Raw genomic sequence first — 14,839 nt, forward strand, 5'->3', positions numbered from 1 at the left:
TCCAAGCAACGTGGGCTCTGGGCCTCTTCAGACTCTGGGATCTTGATTACCAAATTAAATTGCTGTTGACCATTTTTCTCCCACATTATTTCCTTCCACCTAACTTTCCAGTATGTTTGGATACACCCAGATTCTTTAGTGGTGATATTTCTGTGGTTTACAGAAAGCAGTCAGTGACTGCTATACAAATATGAGGTATTGTGAACGCTAGTGGTGCCCAAACATTCCCATGAGTGCCAAGACTGTCAAGTTGAAAGCAATTAGGGCTCAAGTTTTTAAATAAAAATTCTAAACAGTTATTTTTATTTACACAAACTAAACTTGCAAGATTTTATTGAAATGAACCAAATAGGAAAATATTAACAGAAAAGGTAATGTGTAAATCTTGGATCTTAAACATAAGTTTACACTTCTTATGTTTTTGGGATTGTTTTGTTTCAATTTAGACTTTTTTATTATTATTATTTTTGAAATAATGCATGTTTTGCAAAAGGATATACTTCAATATAAAATAAATCAGCTCCATACTAGGTGAGATGTACTGATATTTTTAGATTTTTATAAATATGAACAATACATGGGAGCCTGATATCTGTGCATTAGAAACCATCGCTCACGAAAACGAGTAGTTAAAAATAGTTAAAATACTTCCGACCACCTCTGAAAATGTTGAAAACTACATATTTTAATAGTTAAAATACAAAATATACCTTAATATGCATTAATACCTACAACGGAAACCACCTTAGCTTTAACGCGGACGGCAGCTAGGATCGTCGGTCTTCTTTATTTCCGCTTTCCAGAGTTCAGCCAATCAGCGCAGAGGAAAATAAATGCCTCTCCGGGATTGGCTACTTTGAAAACGCCAGCCAGTAGCGTGTCAAGTTGCATATTTTAGCTTCCAATAAGAATCTATGTAAGGCATTTGACACTATTGACCATTATTTTAATGAAATATCAGTCATATTTTTTAAAACCACTAATCAAATTTCATGTTAGCTGATTAAAATTTGAAGTAGTTTGTTAAAATCTTAGCATGTGTTCCATTGTTTTATTCTTTGCAATCTACCATTTTATTTTCGATCAGATCGATGACATCAGCCATGGCAGTTAGCCAGGCTCACTCATATGCAGGAAAAGTAAAAATAATACAGAAAATGTGCTGCATCTCTTTACAAATGTATATTCTTGTTGGAGAGTAATCAGTTTCAAAATGTATTCCAGTCAAAATAAGGCAAGAAAAATTTTCTATTTTATTTTTTCTTTGATTTTAAATGTTTGACAAATTAATTCATTTTATTTTATTTAAAAAAATGTATTTTTAAATTATTAAATAATTTAAAAACTAATTAATAATTTATTAATATTTATTATTAATAAATTAATTAATCATCTATTAATATTTATTATTAATAAATTTATTAATTGATCTACTCGTTTAAAAATGAGTAGATCTCTCTCTCTCTCTCTCTCTATATATATATATATATATATATATATATATATATATATATATATATATATATATATATATATTCTGAAGCAGCCATATGTGTCTTGTTCAGCAGCTCTTCAGAGGCAGGAGTCACATCACCTGGAGACACCTTGACCACCTGGACAAATGGACCAATCAGAAAGCTCAACGCTTTCACACCGAAGTGAATCTGGTCTTTAAAAACTTTATGCTCCTTGAAGGAGAAAGGAATCGGTCCTCTGCTTCTCCTCCATCAACAGGAAAAAAATCACAGTAAGTTTCAAAGGTTTTACCTCAATTTTCAGCTTTATGATCAACTTTATTTTTCTTTTTTATTATGTTGTTGAACATTTTCACTGTAGAGATGTTTCAGGTCTAAGGATGGAGACATTTTTCTTTCCTGCAGGATCAACTGCCTTTTCTCTCCATAACTTGTTCCAACCTTTAATGCTTTTCTTAGAACATAAAGTTTTTCTACCATTAATTCTATTTCATAACACAAAAACAACATTCAACAAGACTTTTTATTGTATTTTTGCTAATTTCTTCTTGAATAAATGGCAGCTTCCTTTATTAAGAGGAAGCTGCTGTTTCTGTGCAATTTGGTGGATTTATAATGTTACAAGTTTTTGGTTTCCTTCCCAACAAACATACACAGAGATCATCTTTTACCAACGTTTCCATTTTGGCTTTATCTTTATTTAACGAATAAGTTTGAGGTTGAATGTAAATAATTGTAAAACCTGAAAGGTTTAAATGTTTGATTTGATAGCAACAAGTTAAAATCAGTAAAACTGATTTAGTTTTCCAAAAGAAGCAAAATTATTTTAAATTTAAATTGTTATATTCATTACTTTTTAAACTGTTGGCATTAAATTGTGGTTTGCTGTGATCTAGAACTGAAAGAAGAATATAGCTGCATGTCTGAGCTTGAAGAAATTATGATCTTCTATATTAAATAACTTAGTTTGAGGCTTTTTTTCTTTCAGGGAACAAATCCAAAAACTGGAACCTGTCCAAGTTTCCACTAACTAAAACATAAAAGTGTTCAGGTAATAATACTTTTACATTTCCGTACATTTTAGGCAACAACATATTATTCCTTTAGTGAACGTTGATCATTTAGCAGAAGATTCATCTAAAAAATACATCAACATGTGGAAATTTCAGCCTTTTCTGCTTTACTTCACATCAATATAGTGATAAACTGATCTGTTGATTATTTTTTGGATTAATTGTAAAGTAATTCATTGGATTTGCTTTTCAAAGGCTTAATAATAGAGTTCAATCTATAAGTTTGGATAAAAATAAAAAACAAAGACAAGTTAACATTTGTACATTTTCTCTGATTGAAATAGATATTTTGCCAACTTCATGTTGTCAGATTGGTTCTGTTTTAGTCATTTATTGATTCTGCAGGTGAAATTTCTGGTTAATCAAAGTTAATTCACTGTTTAACAAGCCAGGCTGGTTTGGATACTTTATTTTACCTTCATGAGTGAAATCATAATTTTACAGCTTAATAATTTACCTATGCTGCCAGAAGTCCTACATCCTATATTTATCCAGCTCTTTTGATGTGTTTTTATTTATCTCTTCCAGCTGAAAGTGGGAACAATGCTGCATTTAGTTGTTATGACGTTCTGCATGAGTGAAGTGCTGTCAGCTCCGAGTCGAGACCCACAGCTGGATCAGCACTGGGAGCTGTGGATGAACCGGTACAACAAAACCTACCACCAGGTAAACAGAGCCGATCAACAGCAAAACTGACATAAAATGCAACAGAGGCACTAAATGCTTGACCTGAAGTCTGACATTTTATCCAGATGTTAACATATACCGTCCTGCTAGAGAGACAAATCTAATCCTCCCATTTTAATAAAATCTCTTACAATAGCATTGTCCATTCTATGAATTGCTCTAATTTTGACCCTTTTAGTGATTTTTTGACCAGAAACAGCTGATTGAATGTTTGTGTTCATGCAGAAAGAGGAAGGCTGGAGGCGGATGGTGTGGGAGAAGAACCTGAAGAAGATCGAGCTGCACAACCTGGAGCACTCCATGGGGAAACACTCCTACTGGCAGGGCATGAACCACTTCGCAGACATGGTGAGGCAACACAAAACTATGGGTCCAAGCACACAACCCTGAGGAACTCCCAGAGTAATGGAGTGGTTTGCCAATTAAAACACTTATTTTTTTATTTTTTTTGTAGCCTGTTCTACTCACTAAAACATTTCCAACAGACTAAGGAGGAGTTCAGTCAGATTATGCATGGCTACAAACCGAAAGCAGAGCTGCAGGTTGGGACCCTTTTCAAGAAGTCCAGCTTCCTGAACGTCCCTGCGTCTGTGGACTGGAGGACAGAAGGATACGTAACACCCGTCAAGAACCAGGTAACATGATCTGTTTTCTCTAAAATAAACATTTTTCTTGGCAAGTTGTGAGTTGTCTAACTTCATCTGACTTGTCTGAGTACATATTTTCCACTCCACCACCTCAACGTGTATCAACACTTGCTGAAACCAACCAGCTTACTGTAGATCAGTGTTATACCAGTTTTTCAGTCATGACAATCCCAAGTTGAAGGCAGCAATAATAAATCATTAAATTAAAGTCACGCGTGAATAAGCTTGTTCATGCAATAAAAAACCATGGCAACAAAAGATGTAAACAGCTACATGACATTATATTTTAAGTCAGACATGGTGCTAGCGCTCATCGTCTATCAGCCGCCAGAAGAGAGACGTCGGCATTTTATTCAACTGCTGGAGGGACAGGCCCCGCCTACTTGTGCGCATATATAAGTGGGAATTTGAGGAAATTGTAGTCCATGATTTTGCAGAAGAGCAACAGTTTCAACATGTTAGAATGACACACAACTATGATAAGCCACAGTGGAGCTAGCTGCACACTGACCAAAAACATCAAAAACAAACCATCAATCTCTTTCTACTTCCTGTCGTCTTCTTCATCGTTTCCACCAGAAGCAACATTCGGCTGTTGATCACGACTTGTGTGATTCCATTGCAGTTCTGTAAAATACATTTGATGTGGCTGAAAAACCACCTCATTTTAGCAAAAAAACCTTTTTAGAAGAAAGTTTATTTATAGCATTTTTTTCAGCAGCAAGGCAGTTAAAGTGCTTTGAACAGATTTTTTTATCCAAAAAGGTGATTTTTTTTTTTTTTTTCAAAACTGGTGTGTCTCCATTAAGCAAATTTACTTTCGTAATTTCTATTTCCTCAGTTCTGTGGTCAATGGAAACGCAGCTATTGCCCACAGTAAAATACTTTAAAAGGAAAAGCTACATTTTTGGGTGTCTCAGGAGGCAGGGGTTCATCCTGCAGCCAGTGGGTTTGTAGTTACACATCCACAGCTCTGGACCCTGACAGGCTCTTCTTTCCTGCTGTCTTCAGGCCCGTTGTGCTTCCTGTTGGGCCTTCAGCGCCACTGGCTGTCTAGAGGGCCAGCTGTTCAGGGCGACTCGCAGGCTGGTTTCGCTGAGCGAACAGAACTTGATGGACTGTTCTAGATATCTGGGCAACAAGGGCTGTAATGGTGGTTGGGCTAAAATGGCGTTTCAGTATGTTCATGAAAACGGTGGTCTGGACTCTGAAGAATCGTACCCGTACCAGGCAAAGGTATGTTAATACTTAATCATATGGAGGAAGTTGTGCATCATGTTGTCTCCTGCTTGACGTTTTATCACTCTAACTTCTCTTCTTTGACCTTCAGGACAACCTGCAGTGCTTCTACAATGCGTCCTACAACGCCATCTTTGTCGACGGCTACGCTTCCATTCCCAGTGGCAGTGAGGAAGACCTGATGGAGGCCGTCGCCACCATGGGGCCAATTTCTGTTTCCATAGATGCCAGTCATGATTCCTTCCAGTTTTACCAGTCAGGTAGTTCTGCTCTAGATCTCTGATCCAGTGGCGTCCACAACGTTGGCTAAATCTACTCTGATTCAGCTGATTGATTTACTGTATAGTGCCTTTACATTGTTTCATAATAATAATTAATGTAACAATGTAAGAGTTACAATGTATCACTTTTACAATTCAAACTCAAAATTACTTTATTGATCCCAAAGGGAAATTAAATGTTGTTGTAAATCACATTATTTCAGATTCTTCAAAGAGTTTTTGTAAATAGTGATGACTGCTGGCAGGAAAGATCTCTTGTACCAGTCTGTGTTACAGCAAATCCGTAGAAGCCTCTGACTGAAGACACTGTCATTTCAAAAACAAATGCATGATTTCTGATGGACGTGAACACGAGGCTCCCTCTGAATCTGAACCCATTAGCTGTCAGGTTTTATAACATGACTCTCTCTGTATTTTAGGCGTCTACTATGAAGAGAACTGCAGCTCTGAGCGGCTGAACCACGGCGTCCTGCTGGTGGGTTACGGCTACTCTGATCAGGATTACTGGATCGTGAAGAACAGGTCAGCAACATCTATAACATTACTTCCTTTAACGATTAATTTCTGAATCTCATATTTTAAGGTGTATTATTCCTTTAGCAACTGTTTATTTTCACCAGAAGTCATTCAGATATGTTTTTTCTTTGCAGCTGGAGTGAAAACTGGGGCAACAACGGCTACATCCACATGGCTAAAGACAGGAATAACAACTGTGGCATTGCAACAGATGCCAGTTTTCCTGTCATCCTCTAAACAACATTTCCTTTTACTCCTGAGGGCAAAAGAAAATAAAGTCTCAAAGTTGTGCTTTCTTATTAACAGGAGATGATTTATGTAAACATGCTCATGCATATGTAACCCATAAGCTGCATAGTTCTGCTGCTTACTGACTTACTAACACTTGCTGGTTTTATGATCATTTTCAGCTTTTGCAGTAATCAATAAAAGACCTGAAACCCTTGTTATATCAATCAATTCATCTTATTTGTAGCACATTTCAACAACAAGCAGTTCAAAGTGCTTCGAATAATAAAACACAAGTAAAAAGTAATAAAAACAACACATATGGTGAGACTCTAACGTGGAGTATGCTTCCTGGAAAAACAGTTTTCCCCTTAAAGACGGACTCTCTAATCCTTAACCTGACAATACTTCAACTTTCACACCCAGTTGAAATTGGGTCTTAAATCTGACACAGTAACAGAAGTTACGGTAAATTACATGTTTTACATAATTTGTAGTATAATGTAGCAGCGCTGGATGCTTAAACCTGGATGAGTTTAAAATGTTTAAAATGAGCGCATATTCCCACATCCTGTTCATTTATTCAGTAAAGTGAAACAGAAACATTCTCATTTGGTCGTTTCGAGTCACTGTATGGAGTCAGTGTTTAACTGAATGTAAATGTATGTCCCTCATACATTTACCTGCATGTATGAGGAACGTTCTGCCCCAGGCCTCATACCATTGGCTGCCTCTGGTTTTCATACTTCCTGTCTTTCAGCGCCTCTTCAGACGGAGGCGTTACGTTCTTCCTTATCACCTGGAATCACCGGAAAAAGAATAAAAAGCCTCGACACGTTTATCTCAGGACTTTTTACAAGACAGCAGCCTCTTCGTCACTTCATCATCTTCAGCAGCGAAGTAAGTTTTGACATTTGACCGTGTGTGTGTGGCTTCAGACATCTGTACCTGTTTATGTGAAGGAACGATTTGCACCGTTTTCCAGAGAGTGAGCAGTGATATGAATCTGTTGTTTTAACTGGTTTATTCACATGAAATTCCTCCCAGGTTGGGTTTCTTCTTCCACCGCTGGTCTTTCTCTCACTAAATCTAAGAAACTCATTCCCTTCATCATGTTTGGGTTTTATTTAATACAACTGAAATCACAAACACTTTTACACTCCTTTTAAAACTTCTACAATAACATATGAAGTTAGTTTTATTTATTTTTTAAATGATTTATCCACATTTTATTCATTTTTTGTGAAATAAACCTTTTTAATTTAGAAATAATTTAGATTTTTAATGCACTTTACATATAAATACTACAGAATAAAAACAACTAAATTAATGACAGAAACAGAACAAAATAAAAACACCAGGATTAAAAGTGTATTAAATGCTGTAAACATTTTAAAAAGGAATGTTTTCAGCTTTTTGCTGAAGTATTTAGTCTGTTGCATCCTCAGTTTGGGCTTCACTGTTCTGAATGTACTGAAATTCATCTGGTTTGAGAAATTTTACATATATCCACTGCATTTCCAGTGCAAACACAACAGAAACTGTTTCAAGATGGTAAATAACTAGACATAATCATACGAGACCAACGACAGGCAGATCCGATACCATAAAATTAAAAACTAAAATGCCTGGCACAGTTTTTTTAGATGCTACAGATTTATAGAGGAAATATTTCTCAAATTAAACAAAAACAAACTAATGTGAAAATAATATGCTTTGCTACGATTTGAGATGGCTAAATCTCAATTTATAGACACCTTTTATGCAGAAAAAAACAAAATAAGACACTAGTGAGAGAGCTGTCGCCTGATCCCAATAATTAATGATTTATACTTTATCTTCAGACAATAAATCCTAGAAATGACATCTGGCCAAGATGAATAAGAGAGAAAAAACAGCTGTATAAAAATTTTTGAACATTATACTAATATATTTGAATAGCTGTACATAAGGTACAACTTTTTAGTTCTGCAGGAAATATAAAAGTAAATTAATAAAACAAGTATGAAACTCCAAGGATCATCTTCTGCTGTTTCTTTCTTTTTTTTTTTTGAGAAAGATTTTGCCTGCAGGAATTGTTGAATTAACCCCAAAGTGGAGAAACCAGAACATTTTATGTGTGACCTCATGTTATCTTTGTTATTTTCCTGACAGGAAGCCGCGCCATGTTGCCTCTGCTCGTTTTGATGCTGTGCCTGAACGCAGTCCTGTCAGCCATAACCTCCGACCCAACGCTGGATCAGCACTGGGAGCTGTGGAAGAACCGCTACAATAAAACCTACAATCAGGTGATCCAACAGATTTATTGACTTCTTGGACAATTTCAACCCAGCAAGGTTTTCTTTTCTATATCTAGAACTTAAATATTCAATCAGAGAGAACTATTGGTATGAAGAGGTTTGATAATTCAGCCATTTCTTATTTTACTGTGTGTGCATTTAATTAAAGATATTGACAGGAAGCATGCTGTTTCAAGAAAAAATTGGAATAAACAAATTAAACTTATGCCATTCAGACAAAACAATTAAGACATTTATGTAAAGCTGAATCATGCTGGCACTAGAAGCTGCACAGACTACACTGCAAAAACATAAAATCTTACAAAGCATTTTGGTCTTTTTTCTAATGTAAATACCTTAGTACACTTGAAATAAGACAAAATTAACTTACAAGTAACTTTTCTGAAATCCCAAAAAATAGTTTTAAGTAGATACATCCTCAATATAGATGAAAAATAGATCCATAGCAGATTATTTCACTTATAATAACTTGTCTTGGTGTAAGTGAAATAATCTACCAATGGAACCAGCACTTCTTTACCAGTTTAAGGAATTGTTTGCTTTAAACAAGATCCTATAGTTTGCTGAAAAGTTACAAGTAACTAGCATGTTAGCTTTGTCTTATTTAAATTGTTTTAAGATATTTGCACTAGAAAATTGACCAAAAATATTTGGTGAGATTTTGTTTTTGAAGTGATATGACCACATTAAAGAAGAAAAACCAATTTACTGATGCCTTATCTTATCTATCTTTTTACAATGTTGACAGAATTTCTAAACAAGATCCTCCTGCAGGTCCTGAATGTATGGTTTTCATGGAAACATCAGACAGTCTATTTTGGATTAAAACTTGCTGTTTAAATTAGATTTTCCCTTTCTGCAGAGAGAGGAGGGCTGGAGGCGAACGGTGTGGGAGAAAAACCTGAGGAAGATCGAGCTGCACAACCTGGAGCACTCCATGGGGAAACACTCCTTCACCCTGGGGATGAACCACTTTGGGGACTTGGTAAAGTTTCATTTTCAACATAATCAAAAAACAAAGCAAACATTCCAGATGTAACCAAATTAAGCATTGACACAAGCAATACATCTGATTTTCTAAAATTCTAAAAGTGTCACAAATGAACAATTATGAACCATTTGTAACAAATAAATTAATGAACAGTGATCCAAGCACACATCTTTGAGGAACTCCAGAATAAAACTGTTATTATGTAAAGATAATTAATGAGACATTTAACTGATCTGATGAAATGTTCTTCAGACTAACGAGGAGTTCAGGCAGATGATGAACGGCTACAAACCCAGAGCAGAGAAGGTCAAGAGGTCGTTGTTCACAAAGCCCAACTTCCTGAATGTCCCTTCATCTGTGGACTGGAGGGAGAGCGGCTACGTCACACCTGTCAAGGACCAGGTAACAGGATTTTCTACTTTTCACACCTCCAATGTAGTTAAAGTCAGAAAACACACAGGTTGAGTCATGAATTCCTCCTCCTTCATCACATTGTGATGCTTTTCTCCCCTTCCCCCATTGGCGTACATCATCAGTAAGCTGAAAACCAGTTCAACCAGCTCTAACGAAGACTAGAACGCAGTAAACAACATCATATACAGTCAATGTAAAAGGAAACTGTTTCACATGATCACAAGAAGGAGAGTGGAAGTCATTTCAGATTGCTGCCATGTGTTGAGAGTGGAGGTTACAGCAAATTCAGCACAAGATCAGTGGATGCAAAGAGCCGAAAATCAAGATGAGCTCTTTCTGGAGGCTAACCTTCCAGAGACAAAGTGCTACAATGGAAAAGCTTAGATTCAATTTAGTTTTATCTATACAGCACCAATTCACAACACACGTCATCTAAAGGTACAAAAAAGTCTCTTCAATTCAATCACAGATTGAAATGGATTTGGATTCAAGTTGACGACTCTAGTTATCCAAAAATACAGCTAAATTAATTATTTAAAGGGTCAGTATTATGTCCCTTTAATGAGCTTTCCATCATGTTATAATAATTAAAAACAGACATGAAGTGTTGCTTTTATTCTTTCATTTATGTTTGAGAAATCCTTTAATCTCCATTCAGCTGTACAAAACGCCTTGGTGGACCTAGCTCCACCTTCTAGGCGCAGCTCCTCCCCCACTCAGCTCCTTCAGACTAGCCAGCTGCAATTAGCAAACACCGGCTGAGCTCATTACAGGAGCTACATTAAAAATGTTGGCAAAGGCTTAATAGAGGAGCTGTGTTGTGATGACTTCCTGAAGGCAGAGCTTCAGAAAGAGCAGGAGCTTCTTAAAGAGACAGAGGCCCAATTACAAGATGCTAAATTAGGAAGTTGAATGTCTTTTAAGTCATATTTGATATATACAGCATTTTTATAACAACCAAAGGCAACATAGTTACTTGATTATGCTATAAAGAGGCACTTTGTGCCTGGAAAACACAGAATACCATCCGTTTAAGTTGGTTAGAAAAGGTTTTTTACTATCATTATTATTGTCAATAAGATGGAGTAAACTGTCAAAGTTGCATTGGCTCAGTCCAGCTTTGTGCTGTCCTCAGGGTCAGTGTGGCTCCTGCTGGGCTTTCAGTGCCACCGGGTCCATGGAGGGCCAGCTCTACAGAATGACCAGCAGACTTGTGTCTCTGAGTGAGCAGAACCTGGTGGATTGTTCTGGACCTGAGGGAAACTATGGCTGCAACGGTGGGTGGATGAACAATGCCTTTCAGTACGTTATGGACCACGGAGGTCTGGACTCAGAGTCTTCCTACCCGTATGTGGGAGAGGTGAGTTGGAAAAGTTACGATTAAAGCCTCCAAACTGATTCTGTGCTTCAACTCAAGTCACCTGTTTTTTCTGTTTGCTAATTTTAGGACATGCCATGCAGCTATGATCCAAGTTACAGCGCCATCAACCTGACAGGATATGCTAACGTTGTCAGTGGCAGCGAGGAATCTCTGATGGAGGCCGTGGGCTCTGTGGGGCCAGTTTCCGTTGCCATTGACGCTGGTCATATATCTTTCCAGTTTTACCAGTCAGGTAGGTGTTGATCTATAAAATATAAATATTTGTTTTAACAGAGGCTGTCAATGTTAAACATGCAATACATATTTCCACAAGTCTGAACCAGAAGTGATCCACCGCCATCTTGGTATGCAATAGATAAATGCAAGTAGATACATGTCTACCAGCAGTGGCAAAGCATAGATCAACCATGGCTTTGAGATCAGCGTGTATGGACACTCTTAACCAAAGTGCAAGAGAAAGACACATTAAGAAAATGGCTGCTGTTGGGATCGACCCGTATGAGGCAGACGATGGAAACATGTCCGATCTCCTACAGTGTGTTCACTACTGAGTGAACATGAAGAGTGCCCATAGTAAAAGGACTGGATATGTGTTTTAGGCATCTACTATGAACCAGATTGCAGCAGTGAGGACCTGGACCACGGCGTGCTGGTGGTGGGTTACGGCACAGCGCAAAATCTTCTTTCTGAAGAAAATTACTGGATCGTCAAGAACAGGTAAAAGTTAATTAGAGGACTTATGTCTCAGCGAGATCTAGAGAAACTTATCGAAGCGTTTATCATTAGTCGCATTGATTACTGCAACAGCGTCTTCAGAGGTCTGAATGAAAATCAATTCACCAGCTGCAGCTGATCCAGAGCACTGCTGCTGGAGCTCTGACTAAAACCAGGAAGTTAGAGAACATCACCCAACTCTACATCACCCAGCTCTACATCACCCAGCTCTACATCACCCAGCTCGACATCACCCAGCTCTACATCACCCAGCTCGACATCACCCAGCTCTACATCACTCAGTTCTACATCACCCAGCTCTACATTACTCAGTTGTACATCACTCAGTTCTAAATCACCCAGCTCTACATCACCCAGCTCTACATTACTCAGTTGTACATCACTCAGTTCTACATCACCCAGCTCTACATCACCCAGCTCTACATCACCCAGCTCTACATTACTCAGTTGTACATCACTCAGTTCTACATCACCCAGCTCTACATCACCCAGCTCTACATTACTCAGTTGTACATCACTCAGTTCTACATCACCCAGCTCTACATTACTCAGTTGTACATCACTCAGTTCTACATCACTCAGCTCTACATCACCCAGTTCTACACCACCCAGCTCTACATCACCCAGCTCTACATCACCCAGCTCTACACTACCCAGCTCTACATCACCCAGCTCTACACCACCCAGCTGTACATCACTCAGTTCTACATCACCCAGCTCTACACCACCCAGCTCTACATCACCCAGCTCTACATCACTCAGCTCTACATCACCCAGTTCTACACCACCCAGCTGTACATCACTCAGTTCTACATCACCCAGCTCTACACCACCCAGCTCTACATCACCCAGCTCTACATCACCCAGTTCTACACCACCCAGTTCTACAGTCCCTCCACTGAGAGAAGAGACTTTAAATCACTGCTACTAGTTTATAAATCACTGAACAGCTTAAAGATCTGCTGTTGTCATAGCAACCTTCCAGACCTCTCAGGTCTTCTGGTTCTGCTCTGCATCCAGAACCAGAACCAAACATAGAGAAGAAGCATTCAGCTTATATGCACCACAAATGTGGAACAAACTTCCTGAAAACTGCAAAACATCCGAAACACTGAGCTCCTTTAAATCTAGACTAAAAGCCCAGCTGTATAAAGCTGCTTTGGAATCATAATCAATGAAAAAAAATCTAAATTTTTTATGTGTATTGATAACCCTATCAATATACATCTGCCACTGGTTTTCACAGTTGTTAACTATGTGATGTGGTTATGATGTATTTATGATGTCAAGTACTTTGAACTGTTGCTGAAATGTTCTTTACAGGTAAACTTAATCGATTGATATAAACAATGTAATGAAATTAAACGCTCTTAATACCTCTTAATAATGTTGAGATTGTGCTGAAGCTCACATTTAATCTAACGTGTGGTTCTGATAACCTCAGAACATTAATGAGATACAGTCACTGAAAAGAGAGCAAAGAGAAAGCGTTAAAATAAATCTGTGGATTTCTCTCTGCAGCTGGAGCTCAAGCTGGGGTGACGACGGCTACATCTACATGTCTAAGGACAACGACAACAACTGCGGCATCGCCACCGCTGCCAGCTACCCTGTGGTCTGATGAGCATCCTCACATTGCTGCACCGCTGCACCGTTTTCCTGGCCTGAATGTGGAAAATAATTAAAGAAAGTTTATAAAATCGTTATTGAGGAGAAAATGAACTTGATGATTGGTGTTTTGTTTATTAGATTTTACTGACTGATATTTCTTTACTTGTTTTCAAAATTAATTGTAAATTTGAGCATGATTTGTCCTGTTCTCACTGATTTTGTTCTTTTTTATGTCATCAATAAAAGTTGTAAATGTCGAAACTGACGTTTCTTGATCCATTGTTGTTTTTATTCATACAGCCTTATCAGCTTTGTTCATCATGACATAACCTTCATTTATCCTGATTAGAAAACACATCAGTTTCTGGTTTGGTTCGTAGCGGAAACTGTCCTATGATCTTATTTTGAAACAGCTTCCTGAAATCCAACACCGGAGTCCAACAAGCCTTGGCACCAAATTTTAAAGCGGGACAACGGATACCTCTACATGTATAAAGACAAATTCAACATGCTCGGACGTGTTGGGACTTATCGCTCCCCTGCAGCCGCCGGCTCGTCTCGCCCGCTCCGTCAGTTGACCGGGCGGAGCGGCTCGTTAAGCCGAGAGAGAACGACCGTCTCCCGGCACATGGCTTTCAAACTCCCGCTGGTTTTCCGCAACGAATTAAAAGCAAAACTAAGACAATATCTAATGTTAATGTTTGCTAATTTTATTATTAATGTTACTATTAATTACAAAAACATTTATTTAAAGTTGGTGCTGAAAGTTATTCAGCACTAAGTTAGTGTTTAAGTTGAGTTTTACTTATATGTCATTTTATTTTATTAAGTGCTATATTTATTTTTAGGAACATAAAATTACTCTGAACATTTGAAATTGCTGGATAATTACAAGTTATTTGCAGTGGAGACAGCTATAAGATTTAATTCAGTCATTAAAGTTTGATTTGTGATTTTGTCTTTTCTGATAGATTTTGTAATTTTACATCCAGGATGTTCAGGAGAATTGATCGAAACCCAAAGTCCTTGTTCTCAACGAAGACCTTCTGCATGGCCAAGAACATGAGTCTGCTCCCTCATGTTCTCTAACATGTTTTCATGCTTTTTGTTACTGCAACATTTTAACACAAGCTTATGTTGGATCCAGAAGATGCTGCAGCCCTGCAGCTGCTGCCAGTTCTCCTCCCTGCTCCACCTTACTCATTTGGGAGAAGAGTTTCAGACCCATCAACCTGGAAGTTCAGAAGGTTTCATTGATATC

The 14,839-nt window shown here is 37.8% G+C and overlaps 2 protein-coding genes across 2 annotated transcripts; both read left to right on the forward strand.

The window, feature by feature from the left end:
- Positions 1-2,601: 2,601 nt before the first annotated feature.
- Positions 2,602-6,361, forward strand: LOC106905986 (cathepsin L2-like). Its single transcript, XM_014971056.2, has 7 exons — positions 2,602-3,214; positions 3,461-3,583; positions 3,721-3,870; positions 4,894-5,118; positions 5,213-5,381; positions 5,822-5,924; positions 6,053-6,361. Exons 1-7 carry the CDS (start codon positions 3,092-3,094, stop codon positions 6,153-6,155), a joined length of 996 nt encoding a protein of 331 aa, XP_014826542.2. The 5' UTR covers positions 2,602-3,091; the 3' UTR covers positions 6,156-6,361.
- A 552-nt stretch (positions 6,362-6,913) lies between these two features.
- LOC106905987 (procathepsin L-like) lies at positions 6,914-13,843 on the forward strand. The gene is made up of 8 exons (XM_088008615.1): positions 6,914-7,046; positions 8,301-8,434; positions 9,309-9,431; positions 9,690-9,839; positions 10,987-11,211; positions 11,299-11,464; positions 11,832-11,949; positions 13,489-13,843. The coding sequence occupies exons 2-8, from the start codon at positions 8,312-8,314 to the stop codon at positions 13,586-13,588; spliced, it is 1,005 nt and encodes a 334-aa protein (XP_087864741.1). The 5' UTR covers positions 6,914-7,046; positions 8,301-8,311; the 3' UTR covers positions 13,589-13,843.
- Positions 13,844-14,839: the final 996 nt, after the last annotated feature.

The sequence above is a fragment of the Poecilia mexicana genome, unplaced genomic scaffold (genome assembly GCF_051168715.1).
Source record: "Poecilia mexicana isolate PSO_F unplaced genomic scaffold, ASM5116871v1 scaffold_9, whole genome shotgun sequence".
Taxonomy (NCBI): Eukaryota; Metazoa; Chordata; class Actinopteri; order Cyprinodontiformes; family Poeciliidae; genus Poecilia; species Poecilia mexicana.

Bases quoted from the DNA above. Each gene is read 5' to 3' on its own strand.
- LOC106905986 (XM_014971056.2), top strand. From the start codon at position 3,092: ATGCTGCATTTAGTTGTTATGACGTTCTGCATGAGTGAAGTGCTGTCA. The intron at 3,584-3,720 runs GTGAGGCAACAC...CATTTCCAACAG, and splicing joins TGAACCACTTCGCAGACATG to ACTAAGGAGGAGTTCAGTCA. The intron at 5,382-5,821 runs GTAGTTCTGCTC...TCTGTATTTTAG, and splicing joins CTTCCAGTTTTACCAGTCAG to GCGTCTACTATGAAGAGAAC.
- LOC106905987 (XM_088008615.1), top strand. From the start codon at position 8,312: ATGTTGCCTCTGCTCGTTTTGATGCTGTGCCTGAACGCAGTCCTGTCA. The intron at 9,840-10,986 runs GTAACAGGATTT...TGCTGTCCTCAG, and splicing joins TCACACCTGTCAAGGACCAG to GGTCAGTGTGGCTCCTGCTG. The intron at 11,212-11,298 runs GTGAGTTGGAAA...TGCTAATTTTAG, and splicing joins CCTACCCGTATGTGGGAGAG to GACATGCCATGCAGCTATGA.